The 20602-nt window shown below is 34.9% G+C and overlaps 1 protein-coding gene across 1 annotated transcript in view; it reads right to left on the bottom strand.

Moving 5' to 3' along the window:
- LOC129238789 (frequenin-1) overlaps positions 1–20352 on the bottom strand; it is a 109627-nt gene extending 89275 nt beyond the window's left edge. The window contains exon 1 of the mRNA XM_054873968.1: positions 20280–20352. Coding sequence (XP_054729943.1) covers positions 20280–20343 — 64 coding nt within the window. The 5' untranslated portion in view covers positions 20344–20352. The remainder of the gene's footprint in view (positions 1–20279) is intronic.
- Between the last annotated feature and the right edge of the window lie 250 nt (positions 20353–20602).

Raw genomic sequence — 20602 nt, 5'->3', positions numbered from 1 at the left:
GAAGGACATGAGAAATATTCTTGAGGACCTAACAGGGCATTGCCTGATTGGCTGGCATGCCAGTAGATTGGGAGCACCGTTATATTATTTCAAAAGCTGTAACGAATTGAAGAAGAAGAGGCTATAGAAGACTTTCTGTGATAGATGATGGCTCTGAATAGAAGAAGGTTCAATATTTTAGGAAGAAGTTCCTTGAATAACTTGGCATAAGCAGCCGATTTAAAAATAACAAGCCTTGTTAGATACAGGGCCCGCCATCTATCGTTACGGATTTGAACTGGGTATTACTTGAAGAATGGTAACACTTAGCTGTCATCTGATTGGACAAAAAATTAGTTTTATTCTTCCGCTGAACGAAAATGGTTGTGTATACGCTCAAAGGACCGACCACCCAATGCGTTTTCGCTTCGCTTCATGGGCTTGGGATCGACTTGAAGAAGATGAAGACTTTTACCGAAAAATCATCTTTTCGGATGAAGCTCATTTCCATCTCGGCGGGTATGTTAACAACCAAAATTGCCCCATTTGGGGCTCAGGAAACCCGCACGCACTCGAAGAAAAGCCGATGCATTCACAACGAGTCAATGTTTGGTGCGGATTTTGGTCGAGAGGCATCATTGGTACATTTGTCTTCGAAAATGAGCGAGGAGTGGCCGTAACCGTCAATGGAGAGCGTTACCGGGCCATGTTGAACGAATTTTTGTTCCGAGAAATTGAAGAGAAGGATATTGGTGGCATTTGGTTCCCACAATATGGCGCTACTTGCCACACAGCGAATGCTACGATCAATCTTTTGCGCACTGCCTTCGAAGATCGCATTATCAGCCGAAATTCTGATATCGTTTGGCCGCCTCGGAGCTGCGATTTGGCGCCGTTGGATTATTATCTTTGGGATGCCGTCAAAGACCAGAGTTATGCCAAAAAACAAGCAACAAAAATGATGCACTGAAGACCAACATACGCGATGTCATATGTGTTGAAAAATTGGGCCGATCGTATGGGATGGTGCATGGCTAGCCGAGGCAGCCATATGAATGAAGTTGTGTTCCATCATTAACCGGAAGGATTGTACTTCAAAATAAAAAAACAGTTTGGAAAAATATTGAGTACTTTCTTTTTATAGCATTTTTAATTCCGTAAAGTTATATGGCGAACCCTTTATATTAAAGCCACAGGTTGGTTCAATGAGGACAATGTAGAGCGAGGAGGCGGGACAGCCCTGGTGGTATCACAATGGGCCTACAGCAGGCCTAAGCGTGTCAATTGACAATCACTACGCCTACCTACCTACCTACTAGTGGCCAAAGTTAGCCATTTTTGAGAGTTTGCTTCTTTCCTTCCCGGAATGGAGTACAAAATTGGGCATGATTTGCTCTTACAGTGGCAGAACTATGTACACTATTCACATTTTCCGCCGGCTGTATTGCACTTTGAGCTTCATCGAAAAAAAAAATTGTAAAATGTGGCGTTTTTTTTCTACGCTAGAGTACAAAATTTAACAAGCGCTCCAACAACACTAAGTCAAGCAAATAAAAAACCGCGTCAGAAAATCTTTTGAATAAGAAATATTACCTTTCCAGCACTATCTAGCACAACCCATATCGCACTTACATATACGCATAACGTAAGGCGAAGATATCTAAAGTTATCCCTTGCAAAAATATTTGATTGATTTTTTGTTCACCCTACATAAATTTATTATCGAATTTTCTTCTAATATCGCGGCATCAGGAAAGATCTCGAATGATCAATACGAAGTATACTATTTTTATTATTTTGAGGGGCTAGCGCTACGACCAGAAAGATCTATTGTGCCGTTTTCATAGATTCAGAGTATTTCTCTCAGCCCAACTTCCGCAAAAAATTTTAGTATTTATCCTCTTTCATTGAGTTTTATTTTCGACACTGGTAAAATATGTTTACCCAAGTGCTTGCGCCGCTTAGATATCAGTGCTGGGCACATTTTTAGCGGTTTCGTCTTCCTTCCTACGGAACCTACAAGGGGTCAAATTGCTAGCCTCATTTTCGTTCCGTCAATCATTTCTACACAGCCACTGCAAACTAAGTTGGAGTATATTCTCAAGTTAGTGAGTTGATAACTCCATAATGCCTCTTGAGAATTCCTGTGATGGTTATTAAATTATTTTCATTTAACTCCAAGCAATATTTTCTTAAATCAGTTTAGGTTAAAGCTACCTACCACTACTTACGATAAACCCGGTATATTGTACCAAAATGACCTTCTTTGTCTTTCCTCTACTTTCTGAATAATAGAGAAGAAGTTACCCTTTTCTAGGACACAAATGACCCTGAACTTATAAATAGGAAAACCGCCTCTTTTTTGGCTAATTTACCTACCATTTCGTTCCCAGTAATTTTTATGTGTCCTAAATCCCAGAGGATACGTATCTGGTTGTCCTGGACTAAGATATTCAACTGATCAAAACGTCTCAGCTTCAGGTTTGATGTAACCTGGAGGGAGTTGAGAGCCTTGATTGCTGCCTGGCTACCGGTTGAGGTAGATATGCTTCTGTAGTTATAGTTGCGTTCATTGTTAAAGTGAGCAACTCGGGCTATTGCGTAGGTTCCCGCTTAAAGTATATTTGTATTCTTGCCTAGCGCTTCCGAGTATCTTTTATGCAGATCCGCAGACACTTGCTCCTGCACCTTCCTCGGTGAGGGATTCGTCCATTTACCATTTATAAGATTCCGGTTTATCGTGTTGATTTTTGGATAACTCTCTCCAAGTGTTTTATTGTTCAGTTCAGTGTTGAAACGTTTGACAAACCTGAACATCAGTAGCGTCAAGTCCCATTGAGACCTTAGGAGTTAATTCAGCAAGAATATCAAACTTTCGCTGATTTTTATGCAACTAATTATGAAGCTTACATCAATATTTTTATACGCGTTGCGGTTTTTTTAGTTAGAAATAATAAATTTCAAATACCCTAATTCACTTCAGATTTTTACAACTTTAGTAGGTGGCACAGCACTCACTATTCTTCCTTTAATATCATAACGTTCACAAACCACTCAAATAAAATGTATTTCTCTTCCAACAACATTTACTTAGTGCACATGCAATATTATCACTATTATCCAAGTAACGTTCATAATCCGTAATCCACTTCATATGATTGCCATATTTCTTACTCCTTATCTTGCCCCATAAATAATTTCTCTTCCCCCGTTTACTGCAGTTGCAGTCTTTCGAAATGCCAAACGCTCGCAAGTCTTTGCCGCAGTGGTACACTTTTAAGCGACATGCAATTATATTTATCTGTGAAATAAAATTAAAGAAGATGCACGAGTATATCTACGACTAGGGTGGTTGCATGTCAGCACTTTGGCGAAAGAATTTATCAAAAATATTGAGAGACACACAGTCATTTCGATGTGCAAGTGCGCTTAAGGCTGCGAAAAGCACGATTTGTCTGCAAGTTTGCTTCTAAGACATTTTCCAATTTATTTCATGTCTGCACAAAAGACATTCAACACATTGGACCAAATAGTTTGACATATTTCGAATATGTTTGTGAGTGTATGTGTATGTGCTTACTGGCATGACAAACTCTATGTAGTGCAGATTGAGGCTGAAAAAGGGTGCCTCAAAGGGAGCTCCCAGCTTTTAACTGCTATTTTATTAAACTAATATCCATGAAATTTCTATGGATTCCGCACTTAGTCCAAGTAAGTCATGAAAGAAAGTTCAGTCTTTTAAAAGAATGAGAAAAGTAAAAATGTTGCGTACTCTTCAAAAGATAATACTCCCATGTACTCTTTCACGTTTTCTAACGTTCCATTAAGCGTTATTTAAATTTTGATTTATCATCATCTTTGTTGGCTGGACACCCCTGGTCGTATCTTCCCCTGCTGAAGCATATGCCTCCAATCGTCTCGGTTTCGTAGTTTTCGTTCTACATCTTCATCTGCTTCATCCACACCGTCAATCTATCTGAGCGCTGGGCGATCCCTTCTTCCATAAGTTTGGCACTTTCCAAAAAGTATTTGTTGGAGTGGGTAGTCGGTATTCGCCCGTCAGACATGGAGCCATGACCATTTTGGCCTGTTCATTATTATTGTGGCCATTACAGATGGATGCACATACAGTTTTTCGAGTTTATTGTTGTAGCGTTTCCGCCATTAGTCTTTACCACATAAAGCATCACAAATTTTTAGCAAAACTTTCCTTTCGAAGTTACTCATTAAAACCATTTTCCATTTGGAGTCGGCTTAAAACTGTAGGTCCCTCCATTTGTGGAACAACATCAAGACGCGCACCACAAATAGGAAGAGGAGCTTGGCCAAACACCTAACAAAAGTGTAAGCGCCAATTATTTATTTTAATCAATGTTTATTCGTAATAACTTAAATTCCTTCACTACTTTAAAACTATTATACAATCACCGATTTTGAGCATATAGCCCACATTGTGGTTGACAAAGTCCGAAGAAGTTGAAAAAAACGCTTTAGTTTTGGCTTCATTTATTTCTAAGCCCATAATTTGATTTAATATCAGCTAAATTTTTGGAGAGCTCCCTATACTTATCAGCTGTGAAGTGCTGTGGGTACATAAATTGTCAGGTAGCAATAAAATCTTTGCTGGGGTTGCTTAAGACTCAATCCTGTGTCCTATTATATTCAGTGTTTTTCTTAATGCTATTGTTCTCTGTTGCCTAGATTTTTCCATTCGTCTGAATTTATCGTTGTCAAACGCTAGTTTATTCCCCTAACCCCCTGGTCTTGGTGAATATTTAGTATCTAAACTGGCTGAAGATCTAAAACGGACTTTCCTGCATCAACATCACAAATTCTTAGAGTTATAGTCACAAAATAGAGCCAGACGAATTTCTTCTATTCGCGTCTGTCTTGCGCTAATCTCTTCACTTCATTCCTGCTAACGTGCATGGGTTTCTGACTCTAGCAGCCGTCTTCAGATGCTCGCTGTTCGTCTACGGCTTCCTTGGACGTTTATTTGCTATGCGGCTATTAGACCGAATTTTTTCCTTCAAACCTTCAAGCCCATAAGTAAGCATTCGATATCTTATTTGGAACCCCGAGTTTAGTATTCATAGGTCTATAACTTATGTGGGCCTAAGCTCAACTCTAGTAGATACCTCCTCATTTCTATCTTTCCTTTATATCCTTTGTTCCAACGCTACCTAAAGTAATCCCCGGAGGCTGCTAATTTTTTCAGAGCAGCGTCCGTTTTCGCACATTGTTCTGAGAAGACCTCCACTGAAATTTTCTAAAAAACATTTTTGTTGACACATTTTAACCCCTTTTCGATACTTCGAAAATAATATGTTGAAGATTTTTAAAAATATGGTAAGAGATATTGAGTTAAAATGTTACACAAAAATATCTGCCATTTATATTTTATTAAGGACTCTTAAAGGCAATATTAATGATAGAAGTAGTTCAATAACCAGTTTTTTTATTCCCATAATTTAGACCAGCTTACGAACTTGGCGATCGAAATTGAAATTAAGAAGTTTGTATACAAAATGATAGATGTTACAGATGAAGAAAGAGTTTGACTTCACAATTGATAAACCAAATTTTCGAATTTTTCATCACATTTTCTCGCAAAGTGTACGATTTTCGATGTACCGTCTTTGGATAAAAACATAAAGTATATACTCTCTCAAATTAACGAACATGAAATTCGAAGACAATCACTTTATGTAAAGATTTTTGTACTAGAGGAATCGTACTCAGTTGGAAATGAGCTTAACATTACCGTGATCACGACAGACTAGTAAGTATAGCACTCAGACACAATTAAGTCCATTGAACTGCACTCGGATATCCCTTTTAATTTCCTTTAAATACCCCCGACTTTCGAAGAAATCTGAGTAGATCTTGTGATGCTAAGGAGCCAAGATGGTCTCTTCTTAACACAAAGACCAAAGAGACATCCGTGAAAATGCGAAAACAATGTGTGTTAGGCTGATTTTCTGAATTTGACCACAGTTGAGCCTCTGGCAGCACCACACTGTATCTCTTGTCAAGCACGACTCTGGATGGCATGAAGTCAAGGGTCATCGCGAGGATAGTTGGATCAAAGTCCATGCCTACCCTATTGTCCAATGCCGAACAGAGGCCGTACCAATTCCCAAGGTCCTCCTGACTCCAACGAGAGGGAGTCTACTCATCCAGACCACTGATGCATAGCTGATAATAGGTCTTATCATAGCCGTGTAGATCCATAGGACCTTTGCACTGCCAGAAGGCTGTCAGTGCTTTGAATGTCTTTGTTTCAACGTGTGACTTCCAAAGGAGTTTACTATCGAGGATTACTACAAGATATTTAATTTCTCTGGATAGCTGGATTGTAACTTTTTTTAGCTTAGGCAGAACGAGAGTCAAGCTTCCTCCTTCTGGTGAAGGACACAATGCCAGTCTTGGTGGGGTTTACCCATAGCGCATTCGCACAGCACCAACATCGAACGAATCCAATTCACTAGCACCCGGTCTACGCCGCCATAACACCTAACTGATCATTAAATTGTTCTTGCCTAAACTGATTAAAATATTTAGATACCGGCGGTATGTGGTTACAGAAGACCTATGCCACATGGCACACAAAACATCTAACAATGAATTTTACAATTTGAGAAAAAAGTTATCTCTTTTAATAGTCATTACGAATATGGCCATCGAGGTCATACTATAATATTCAGCGCCTTCTGAATTCTACTAAACTATTTGTAATCATCTAGCGTTTTACGAGAGAATCGGAACTTCGAGCTTCAAAAAAATTATAACAAAACGAAAAAGGGCTCTTTAACACATTGAAGCTATTTCATATAGAAATCGCGATACACATAAAATCTGCAAATTCAAGCTTTGACCGAACGCCGCGAACAGCTCGCAAAATCTAATAAAAGCTTAGTAAAAAACAAACATGATTTTTACGAACCCTTTTTTGGAGGGCTACAATAAAGATCAATTTTTGATATTTTCCTATTATAAACTTTGAACAAAGGATTTCAGGAGCTTCTTACAGAACATTGATTGAAAACTGTTTGTGGCCAATGGCGGAGCAGTATCCTAATTTGTGGTTTCAACAATATGGAACAACTGTAAGAAAATTTATGCGACAAAGAAAAAAATTAGATATCCCGAATGTACGCCAATAAGCAGTGTCAAAATTCAAATCTGTTTATTTCATAACTAGTTTTATGTTGTGTCATAATTAACGACACAAAGTAAAAAAAAAATTATTAAAAAAATTATAAAAAAATTTTTTTTTTTTAATTTTTCGTTATTTCAACAATATTTTTCTTCTTTATTCTTTTTAATGCACATTCCTCTTGAAACGCCCTCTACTTTCGCCGCATTACTATTATAAATATATGGACAGTCATTTATGTAATGCTCAAATACAGAGACTCGTCAATCTTAACAAATCGCAAAAACGGGATATGGAATAGATGTTCAGCAAAAGGGTTTTTCGGCTTGGCTTAGCTTCAAATGCTGATTATAACAAATGCAGAAAACAATTCAAAGAACATTGTCAGTTGACAAAAGCGAAAGAACATTCAATGCAAATATCATACGAATGTGAATGTCCAAAAAGACTTAATCTAGCGATTACCTCAATCAGCTTCCACAACAATCAACATGACAGCCACAAATGCTTGGAATTTAATAAATACTGAATATGTCCCTCGTAATGAGCTTGTATTGAGTTAAGAGTTTAGTGTAAAATCTAAAAATAAAAAGACTGGTTTAAATGTTGGGTATTTGGCCATGATCCTCTTACTACTTGGGACTATTAATATTTTTTCACATGTGGATGGCCCTACACTCTTATACCGCCCCCGAATGGCAGATGGCTTTTTCTAAGAGGAACTTTTTATGGCAGAAAAATACTCAACGGCTTGCAACTACTTCCGACAATTGATTGCTTTAGAAACATTTTTTTTTTTATTCTTGCCCCATGGTAATCACTCACCAACACATTTAGCTGCGGTGGCCGCATATGGAGTTACGTACTTCTATTTATATTAAATAACATTTACTTACTGCTTTCTAATGAAATAAATTGTGCAACTTACGCTTAAGTATTAAAAAATAATGAGCAACAATTTGTACGGAACATAAAATAAATGAAGACATAAAACCGTTTTTGCAGGTTTCTTCACATTAAATTGAATTTCATGTTAAATGTATGACAATTTTTTTTTTGTACTGGAATTGTGAGAAAGAACTCAGTGTACTACTTTGCTGCTACCATTTTCGATAGATGGCTGATAAAAAAATATTGCACAGCAAGCTTGAACAGCTGCGAACATAACTACAATTCTATGTTAGTGAATTTGTGTGTTTTTCATAAATTTGTTTTCATTCAAAGAACTCTGTTGGTCTGCCCTATTCTTGGCGCTTGGGGGAGGCTTTCATTTTCTATCTATTTAAAGTAAATAAAAATTAGCCGAAAGTAAGACATCCTCCGAAACTAAGCTCTAGTTAAAATGAGGAGGCAAAAATAATTCGTTAAAAATGTTTTTTATTTATTAAGTATAAGCAATAATACCTTTAGTTTTCATAATACTGGTATTTTAGAGAAACGAATGAAACAAAATATTCTGAGAAATTAATTCTTTACCTCTACAGTTCGTTTCAAATTAATTCTTGGAATTTATCTTCAAAATATAACATAAGGCAGCAGTCTATATTGAGCGACAGTGCAGATATACATCGCTCACTCATTTCAGTCTTGTAAGTATCATTATTTCCTCATACGTAATTTTATTTCAAAATAAAGTGAATAATTTTTAAGCTCAGTTAAAATGAGTGCAAACCAAAAGAAAAGAAACTATTCCGTCGAGTACAAAAAGGAAATCGGGGAAGACTCCCGGCGTGTAAATCTGGTAACATTCTGTAAATAGAAGATGCTGGATCTCCGTACGGATCGTAAATGGTGCATAGACTACGATTACCTGTATCAACTGGTGAACCAAAAAAATGAGAAAAAACCAAGAGTTGGATCAGGCCGGCAGCCGTCATTTTCTGAGTTGGAAGATTGCATCTGGGAAAGGATTGCAAACATAGAGCAATGGCTTTGGTTGTGCGCAGGGCTAATATTCAAAATATTGCCCTTGAAACAGCAATCGCATTTATATATCCACAGACGAATTTAAATCATCGTCACACTGGTTGGACAACTTCCTTAAACGATATGAACTGTCTCTAAGGAGAACAACAACATTGTTTAAGCTGAAAGACAATGAAGTTGTTAAACGTGCACATGCGTTTAAGCTTTTTGTTGATGGCATCGATTTTTTGAAATACCAACTCTCCAACATGATTGCTGTGGATGAGGCCGCGGTATTTCTAGCCCAAGGCGCTCCAGTTCGGCACAAGACTTCTTCGTCACTTTGCGTTCATTCTACCGGTTACGAAAATGCCAGTTTACCTGCATTTTGGTGATTCGTATAGATGGCAAGAAAATATCGCCATTTTTAGTCACTAAAGGTAAAAATTACCGGATTCAACGTGTTTCAGGAATTTATATGATTGAAAGTGAAAAAGCCTGGTGCACCCAAGCAATTAGAAGAAAGAGAGTTGGTTTGATTTAGTGGATTGCTGCCACCGCTGTTGACTGGTCATAATAGAGGTTTACTAGTTTGGGACTTAGCCAGTACTCACCGCGTTAAAGACACGAAAGACCTTCTTGTTGAGAGGAAGATTGATCAAATAATGATTCCGACAGGAATTACTGGTTACATCGAGATACTTGACATTGCAATAAACAAGTCATTCAAGTAGCATTTGCGGATGGAAGTCAATAAATATATTGAAAATAGAATCTTGAGAAATCGAGGTAATTTTGTAAAACCAGGCTTACAAGAAATTGTGAATTGGGTAAAAAATTCATGGGAAAAAATAACTGATAGTGATGTTTCCAATGCACTACGAACAGGCTACTTAGACAAGAGGTGTTCATTTAACGACAGCTATATCGCAAGACATGAGAGATTCGGCCCAAGGATTCAAAAGGAAAAGCATTTGGAAGCAAGTCAGAATATAATTCAGAACATTTATGACGATGTTCTAGAAGAAGGTGACATGACTGTAATTGAATAAATTTAAATTTCCGTATTCTGTGTAAAATAAATATTAAATACAAATATATAAATAAACATAATTTTTTCCCCTCTCCCGAAAATAAGCACTAGCGCGTATTTTGGACTAAACAGAAAGTAAGACAGTGTCTTATTTTCGAAAAAAGACGGTATTTGTGATGTGCGTCTTGATGTTGTTCCACAAATAAAGGGACCTACAGTTTTAAGCTGCGGCCGCCGTAGACGAATGGGTTGATGCGTGATTACCATTCGGAATTCAGAGAGAACGTAGGTTCGAATCTCGGTGAAACACCAAAATTAAGAAAAACATTTTTCTAATAGCGGGCGCCCCTCGGCAGGCAATGGCAAACTTCCGAGAGTATTTCTGTCATGAAAAAGCTCCTCATAAAAAATATCTGCCGTTCGGAATCGGATTAAAACTGTAGGTCCCTCCATTTGTGGAACAACATCAAGACGCACACCACAAATAGGAGAAGGAACTGGTCAAACACCCAAAAAGGGTGTACGCGCCAATTATATATATGATATATACAGTTTTAAGCTGACTCCGAACGGCAAATGGTTTTTGTGAGAAGCTTTTAAATAGAAGAAATAAACAAGATTTGTAAAAGATAATAATATCATGTCTGCAGTGGCGTAGTTTACTTCGTTAGTTTTGCAATTATGCATTTCTGTTTGTTGCATTTGCGAATACCAAATATTACGTATACGCCATGTTGTGCCGAACACTAAGTATCAAAATGTCTGTGTTATTGTATCATAAAGTGTGTGGGTTTAGGGGTAAGGAAACCACATATTGTTCCGTTTTGACCATATTTCCAAATTAATCTCAATTACAACGAGTGAACCCCATTTTTATTTTGTATCTGAAGAATACTCAACATCGTGAGGGGAACAAATTATGAAAAATCAAGAAGAATTTCGAGAAATTTACCAACCCACACTTTGTTATACTAAAATTTAGTGGGATATAAACCTGCGAACCAACTCTTTTCGATTTCTGACTAAAAACTTGTACTTTTGAAATTCTGATGAGAATTTCTGAGAACAAAGTTTGGAACTTGGATTTATGTGGTATTTGTTAAAGAATGAACTATATTTTCATAATAAAAAAATTAATTATATAGTTAATCTTGTACAGTTAATATTTTAATAAATAAAAAGTGATCTTTCGCTGACATTATTCTTCAACCGAGTATGTATGTATATGTATATATTAGTTTGGGGGAAAAAATCCCTTATTTTCTGGGTAGATGGCTGTAGTGATCGATATCTCGTAAAATATAGATATGCAAACTTATAGTTTATGCTTGTTGTCAAGGTGCCATTTCACACTAAAAAAAATTATTTCCCTCTTTTTCCGTTCTTTTTTCGATCAGTTCTGGGATACAGGGTGTCGGCAATGGAAGTCCACAAAGCGAAAATTCGGTACATCTTACAGTTTTTCTTTGGTAAAATCAAAAATGAAAGTCAGGCCGCTGAAATTGTGAATGGTGTTTATGCTGCCGATACTATAATAGCCAATTCATGCAATTTTGGTTGCATCAACTTCATTGAGGCATTTTTGATGGTAGGGTAATGTCGATAAAATCACAGAAATAATTAATATAAAGTTGACCGAAATGTTCGTAGTCGTAGCATCGCCCCGGAGCCGTAAAACAGTTTTAAGCCATTTACGCATAAATAAAGAATTTCTTTTTCACCAAGCTAATATTTAAATTGAAATTATTTTTAAAATTGTTTCCACTTTCTAAACAATTATAAAGGCATTTTTTTTATTTAATTCAAAAAAATCAAAAAGTGTTTATTTTATTAATTGCATATAAGAATGCAAGTAAATTTCCATCGATAAGCCTGCGTCCTAAAACAATGATAATCTACTACTCATTTGGTTTCAGTTATAATTCCGCTTGCTTTATATTACCTTTTTTGAAAGTATGTAATCATAGCTGCGTTTGCATGTCCACACCACTTTTTGTTCATAAATGCATAGGCTCACGCAATGCACCTCACGTGTTTTTAGCTCCCTAGCATGTTCTCGCTGTAGCTCGCCATGTTTGCGATATGATGTATGAACAAAACTAAATTAGTTTTAACACTCCTCTTTTAGATTTCTACAGGTTTGCGTGTTGCAACTCAAATAATTGCGCTAAGCACTTAAATTAAATCAACTTGCAGGAGGTCAGGTGTTTCTAGGCTGAAAGTCACGCATACACATCCAGCATGTGGCGTGACTGGCAGTTGAGTGCTTGAAACTTATTTAATTCAATTTAAAGTAATTTAGCGGCTTTAGACCAGATTGATTAAGATAAAGAACGTGAAACTGGAGATAGTATCAAAATTTGAGCTTAGGAGAAATAGAAAAACGAAAAAACCCCAACTACAACTACAACGAAAAAACTAAGAACAGAGTTCAGACTTAGACTTCAACTACGAACCGTAAAGAAAGCACCTTCAATGGCTCATCTATCCGCGCTTTCATTGCACTAAATTCTGGTTGGGGGGAAACGGTTTGTACGGAAAATATTTTGAAAAATGGAGTATAGTGTATAATGAAGAAATTTGTGTCATACAATTCCATTGTACCTATGTTACCGCTATTTTCTATTACGTGTTATTTTTGGCGTTTAAGTTGAGTTTTAGATTTGGTGCCTTAAGACACTTGTGAGTAATTTTTTTGGCAAATATTTTTGTGTTGCATTTCAATCCCTTAAATACCTCTGGTTTAACTATTTATTATCTTTTCCTCAAAAGGGACGAAAAGGGCCATTGCTATGTTGTTCCTGTTTTCATATGAACTAATGTGAAGTTTCTTTTCAATGTGTCAATTCTTTGCATACCAGTCATTTAGTATCGACGTGTCTCAATATTTTCTATAATGGAAAAAATCAAGTATCATGCAGGTGATAGAATTTTTACTTTTGGAAGTTTTAAAAGCAAACAATTTATGAACGAATGTTGAAAGTATATAAAGACTTTTTGTCATCAATTAGTACAGCAGAAAAATGGGCTGCTGAATTTAAATGGGCTCATATAATCTTTAAGGACGAGCCACGTCAAGGACATCCAAAGACAGCGAAAACACCAGAAATCGTAGAAAAAATACACGATATCTTGTTGGAAAATCGTTGACTGAATGAAAAAGACTTAGTAGAAGTCCGAGGCAACTCATTGGTACACTAGCCAAGTAATATTTTGACTGAAGTATTCTTCTTCTTCTTTTTAATTGGAGCGATAACCGCTTACGCGATTTTGGCTGAGTTTAACAAAGCGCGTTAGTCGTTTCTTTCTCATGCCAACCGACTGAAGTATTGGGTTTCCAAAAGCTGTGTGCCCAATGGGTGCCGCATACACCAATAATGGAACAAGGTGTTTTACTTTCGGACGCAACTTTCTCAGCAACTTTGGAGCTTTTTCAAACGGATAAGGTGGATGTTGTGCATCCATTCATCACTATGGATGAGACTTGGTTCTATCAGCACAATCCTAAATCAAAACAGAGGGCTAGAGAGTGGTGTTAAACCGAAGAGGCGGCTCCGAAACGAGTTCGTGTCCAGAAATGGCCCAGGATGTTCAGGATCAGTTTTTTGGGATGTGAAAAGAGTTTCGTTTGTGGATTACTTGCAAACTGGTCACTGGCCACTGAGCGATCGGTACTCATGCGGAGAACCTTGGAACTCCGTACAATCCCTATTGCAGAAGCTGTGGGGATCTTGCAGAGAAAGAGACTGTTGAACACTTTATCTGAAAATGTCCGGCTCTGGCGACTAGGCGCTTGAGATTCCTTAGTGTGTCCTTTGGGGATGACTTGAGGAAATTCTTCAGCCTAGATCCCTTTTCTCTCCTCCACTACATCAACAGCACTGGATGGCTGTAAAAGGTTTCTCTTCCCAAACGTTTTTTTCTTTGCACAGATAGTGGTCCACATTATGGTATCAAAACGGCACGTAAGTGCTATTTGAAGTGTGCCTGTGGTACTCTTGCCATTTTACCTACCTACCTACCTACTTGCAATCTGGTAAAACAATATATTCTGGATACTATTGTAACCTATTACACCAGCTGAAGGAAAAAAAATGCATGAAAAAAGGCACAGCTATTGAAAGAAGAACAATATTTTTTAACATGTCACTGAGCATTTTCCCATGGCTAAAATCCATGAATCAAAGTTCAAATTGTTAGAGCATCCACCGTATTCACCGGATTTGACCCCTTGCGACTTCCATTTATTTCCAGACCTAAAAAATGTCACGCGTAAATTTCATCAAATGATGAGGTCATAACAGCTGTGGAAGCATATTTTCCGACCCTTCTAGATTTTCACTTCGGAAATGGAATTCATAAAATAAAATCTCCTTGGAACACAAAGTGCCTTGATGATCAGAGAGACCATACTGAATACTAAAGTGTATTTCAAACCATAAAATTGTGATTTTCTTATCAAACCGCATTTTATAGAACAACCTAGTAGCATTACCAAAATGAAAGAAAAAAATGCTATAAAACCACTTGCTCGAAATTGTTTTAATTCTAAATAAAAAATTTGAAATTTTCAAGAGACTTTTCTGTTTTTCCCTAATTTGTATAAAAGTTGAAACTTAGATTTGATGGATTTTTATGAGAAGGAAATACATTTTCTCTAAAAAAAACTTTTAAATTTAGATAAGAATCAAGTAAGTTGCCAAATCTTGTCAATAAGCCGCTTTACTATAGTTATTAACGCCATGCATATAAAACAATAGGTACTTTAATTTCATTCATTAGCTATCTTAGTTCGCGAACTTATCATAAGTGCTGCGTATATCGATTGCCAAGGGAAGAACTTTAATATGTATATTAAACAGTTTTTATATGATTTTTTTGCGTTTTTATCCTTTACAAACACTTGACATAAAATAATTTTAAATTAAAATAATTTTTTACTAATTTTTTTAATATTTATTAAATTTAATATTAGAATAAATAAAAAATTTATTTTTGAATTTTTTATATTGTTGTTTTACTTTTTTATTATTTATTTAATTTATTTAATTCAATAAGTTTTTGATTTGGAATTTTTAAATAGTTCGATTATTTTCTTTAATAATTTATTTAATGTTATATACAATACAATATATACTTTAGGAATCTTTTAAATAGTTCTATCATTTCCTTTCATTTCTTATTTCACTTATTTGATTTAATAAGTTTTAAATACTTTTTTTGGAATTTTTTTAATAGTTCCATTATTTTTTATTATTTATTTAGTTTAATAAATTTTAAAATTTTGTTTTGATTTTTTTAAATAGTTCTATTATATTTTTACTATTTTTTTAATTTAATATTTTTTTTAGAATCTTCTAAATAGCTCTATTATTTTTTCTTTTTTATTATTTATTTAATTTAGTAAATTTTTTTGGAATTTTTTCAATCGTTTTATTATTTTTGTAGTGTTCTTTACTTAATTTAATTTGTTTTTTGTGGTATTTTTCAAGTAGTTATATTATTTTTTTATTATTTATTTAATTTAATAGTTTTTGTTATTGAAATTTTTTAAATGGTTTTATTGCTTTTTACAGTTTACTTATTTTATTTAATTTAATGATTTTCTGTTTAGAATTTTTCAAGTAGTTCTGTTATTCATTTATTATTTAATTAAATTATTGTATTTAATTTAATAATTTTTTTTTTTGGAATTTTTTGGATTTATTTTTTTATTATTTATTTAATTTATTTACTTCAATAACTTTTCTTTTCTTGGAAATTTTTAAATAGCTCCATTATGTTCTTTTATTATTTATTTCATTTATTTATCTCATTTTTTTCCTTTTCTGTTTTTTTTTTTTTTTGAATATTTGAAATAGTTCTATTATTTTATTTTGTTATTTATTTAATCTATTTATTTTAATACATTTTGTTTCAGCATTTTTTCAGCATTTGCACACGATATATAACATTTTTTATTATCCGCGTAATTCTAATGAGCATAAGTTAATGGAATAAATTGAAAGAAGAAAAATAAAGACATATTCAATGAAGAACTCATTTACCAAGTAAAACGTTAACACATATACGCCTCCCTACTCAGTCGCCGCGTCTGTGTTACAAATATTTACTATTATAGCGATATTTCTAAAATTTAAGCTTCAAAATGAAATATTGAACCTAAATCACCGCATAACATGTCCCCTATATCGAAAAATCACCTCCTTTTGTTATCAAATCAATTTATTTTCTTTCCAATTTACAACCACCAATGTCACGTATACGCCCCGCTGTGCCAACTAAGCGTTCGCAAACAACACTCTTCTTGAACATAGAAATTTACTTAGTTGTAACACATCCGCAAGCACCTCCTTACACCATGCAGAGCATATTTTTTTTATTTGTGAAATATAATTCAAAATAACAAAGAAACGTGCCCTCTAAATGAACTTGCCGATTATGAGTGCCATTTCCACGCGCACCCACACACACACACACAACATATGCATGCATGCCTATGCACTCGAGCCGAGAATGTGCATTTGCATAAGTACTTATGAATGCGCACTTATATGAATATTTTCATGGCATTGAAAAAGAAATTCAACAATTTTTGAACATCGCCGCCACGTTCAAGGGCGCCTTGACAAGTCATTGAAAATTATTATTATTACATGCGAGCGAATGCCCGCAAGTGAATTGGAAAAAAGGGAATGTGGCGCTCGCTCGGGCGTTGTAGCACTTAAATGTTGCAACATTTTGGGAAATATTACTATGAGCAGACTCGTAAGTGTGTGTGTGTGTGTACGCTTGCTAGTTGGCGCGTAGCTCCGTTCTATCGATTCGGCGCGCCGCGGGTATACAAATTATACTGCACTAATTTCTTCCACACCATTGATTGTCGGAAGGCACTGACGTGGTGGTATGCTCGACACATCGGCTCAATACCAGGCGTTGGCTGGCAGTGGCTGCTGCAAATGGCATTGGCCATAAAAGAGTCTGTTGCATAAATAATTGCATTTGAAGGTAGTAGTGAGATGGAATTAATTTGTTTTTATTTATGCAGTAATTTCGATGGCACTTTTTTCAGCTGCAGTTAAGCACAGTTGCATTTAGCATTTCCTGCACTTAATTTTGGCTACAAAAAAATTGTAAAAAATAGCAGCATAAATTAAGAACTTTTTTTTGGTAGTTCATGCAATTAGCTCCACTGCCATGATAACCAGTATTTATTTTATATATTTGTGCACACATACAGAGATGCACACACACAGTCACTTTACGTAATCAGAGCACTTGCACACTAATTGCGCTGCATTACTTTAGGGAATTTCCATTTAAGTTTTTTCTTATTTTTTTTTTTTTGTTTTTCGGTTATTTAACATTTTGTGACAGTTTTTACGACGAAATAGCGAAATAATTATTTTTACATTTAAATTGATTTTAAATAAACTCTTTGCTATCGCAGTATGACAGAAATTATCAACATATGTAATCTGTTCAAAAACAAACAGTCGCAGATGTCCTGTGCAAATAGACATTAGGATGCATCACTCACCATACAAAACCAGCAAAAAAATTGGGACTATATTTTCATAGGGGTTAAAAAATCTTTTAATATTTTTAGGCATTTCGCAAAACCATATTGGGAAAATATATTGGGAATTACGTGAGCTAGATGAATTTGATAGTAGCTCCAAAATCAATTTTTTTAAATAAAAAAAAAAAAATAATTAAAAAAAATTTTGGTTTTTATTTAAATGATTTTAAAAAATATTTATCAATTTTTTTTTTTAAGTAACCACAGATAATAGAAAAGTTTAACGCTTGAAAGACTTGCCTAAAAATGCTCAAAATTGTATCAACGGAATAAAAATAATGATATTTGCAAACACAATAACAAAATTTGAGCGTAAAAAAGTTCCAAAAAATGAACAATTGAGAAAATTCCTTTCAAGTGATACCTTAATTGCCTTCATTAGTCAGGATTTGGTAGCATATTCAAGTTTTCTTTAAGTCTGCTTTTGAAAAACAAAAAAAATTATTAAAAAAAAAGTGCGTGTAGCGTAGTACACAGAAGAGAAGTGAAACTTTCAAGGCAGACAAAGAAAGAGGGAGAGACTCGAGAGAAAATGAGAGAGAGAGAGAGAGAGAGAGAGAGAGATAGAATATATATCTAAATAAATTCACAACATTTGCATAGAATACAAATAGACAAAATTTACAAAAAACGGAGTCGGGTCGACCGGTGTAGGTAAACGCCGGGCACAAACCATGGCAACAACGAGCACTACTCGGAGCGTTTGTCACCAGCACATACATAGCGATTCCAGGCCTGCAGCAACGACACAAATTACCGCACGGCAATACCAATAAATCCAACGCCGGATTTCTAACCAGGAAACGGAAATAAGAGCCAAAAAGTAGACACGAAAAAAACGCCAAAAAAATTTGGATCTAAAAAAGGCCCCAAATAGTAGGCTCCAAGGAAATATAACGCCAAAAAGGAGGCACCAAAAACATATTTCCTACAAGTTTGCACCAACAAACAAGTGCCAAAAAGTAGGCAGTGTTATTTCTCACTAGAAATTAGCAACCACAAGGAAAAGCTCAGGAAAAATACCTTAAAGTGTATCTAAGATATATATAAGGTATAGCTCTCTCTCTCCTTTTCCTCTACGTTATATCTTTTTTCTCTCTCGCGGAACGAAAATGCCCAAAACGTTGCATGGCCTTGAAATTTTACTCTCCATTCTCGCTCGTCCATCAACGCCTAAGAGGTTTTACTTGGAGAATTAGAAATAGCAAATCTCATTCTCTTAATTTCGTTATTCAGAATTTTTAACCATTTCTATGCAAATTTTTTAAGCTTAAAATCTTTAACTCATCTCTCATTGTTTATTTTATTTCTTCATATTTGGTTATTTTTAGAAAAAATAATTTCAAAAATTTGTGTTTATATTTATAGAAAAATAAAAACTTTTAATGAAAATTTACGTAAATCTTATCATTTTTCCGAAATACTTTGACGCCAGTCTCAAAATATATTACATTTTATATTTCTGTCGGAACTTCCACACTTGTTTTGATGAGGCACCCTAAAGTACATATGTTATGTACATACATTTATTCACATGCAGGTCAACTGCTGCTGTATTTTTATTTAATTACAAAATCCCTATATCCACCTGATGGTAAATTACAATAAAATAAGCTGTAATTAATAGCGACTGAACGTTTGACATGGCGTTAAGTGGTTGCATTAAAACCACAAAGCAATGCTGTGGTAATGCTTAATTTTCCCAATTTCATTTAAATTTTCAGCAAACAATTACTGAAATGCTCACCGGCAATTTTCAACTAAATTAAATCTTGAAAATTATTATGCACTTCATTTCATTTTACAGTTTCAGACTTTATGTTTATTACCAACGAAATGAAGCTAAAATTGATTGCGTATCTTAAATTATTTAGTAACAATTTGGCAGCCGCCGCGATGAAATGAATCTGTGCTTGGTCGGGTATTTAACCCCCACTGTGAGCATAAAAGATTAAATAATAGAAATATCTGTTTCTAATGGCCGTCGCCTCTTAGTAAGCAATTACAAACCTGCAAATGTGATCCTGCCGTGAAAAGATCGTCTCATAAAAGACCACCTGGCTTTCAGATACCCACGAAACCAGAGGTGTTTTGAGGAAAAAACCTATGTCCTTTCTGTGACTCATTCGATTTTTTCACGATTCACACACGAGTAACGATTTTGTTTGAAAAATGTATCCATTTGTTGCTAAATTGAACATAAATGTCTCCGATTGGATTCTTGTGTGGTGAGATTTTTTATCTGTTGTATAGGGACTATAAAACAAGAAACTGCGGTTCATTGCTCTAACAAAATTCTGATAAAATATTTGACCACGAAAAATGGGTTTGATGATAAATGGTTTTATATACATACTTTTTTTTGTAGTGAATATCTTATCCAATTATTATTATTATTTTTTTTAAAGACGGTCTGGAATTGCCATCTTTTTGTCTCTATACATTTTTTGGTTAAAATTGTGTGCAAATCTGGGGTTTATTAAAAGCCGTTAAAATAAATCAAAAATAATAGTTGCTCACATTTTAATTGAAAATTCTCTACTAGACTACCCCATTTAAAATTAAATTAAAATTTCATAAACACTTTCGTTTTTTTACAACATGAAATGTCTTATACTCACAATATGTATCAGTCGTCAGACGATCGATGGTATCCTGTTTCAATTTTGAACTCTTTTTGCCCATTGTGATGACGGTGCAATTAACGCTTGGAATTCACAACTCAATATTCGTTGATATTTCACGTAGATTTTTATTAAATTTTTTTCTTAAGACTTATAAGGGATTATTTATATATATTTATATCTCTATATATAAATAGATGTATATATCTTGCAACTTGGTACTTTTGTCGTTACTTTTTATATACCTTCGTTGCTTCTTAGCGATAAATTAATATTTTTAATTTGAAATATTCAATTAGGGAGGAGACTAAGGGAGTTGT

Source organism: Anastrepha obliqua, chromosome 2, assembly GCF_027943255.1.
Source record: "Anastrepha obliqua isolate idAnaObli1 chromosome 2, idAnaObli1_1.0, whole genome shotgun sequence".
NCBI classification, from domain to species: domain Eukaryota; kingdom Metazoa; phylum Arthropoda; class Insecta; order Diptera; family Tephritidae; genus Anastrepha; species Anastrepha obliqua.
The sequence above is the reverse complement of the archived record's forward strand: the minus strand, read 5'-3'. Positions and strand labels throughout refer to the sequence as shown.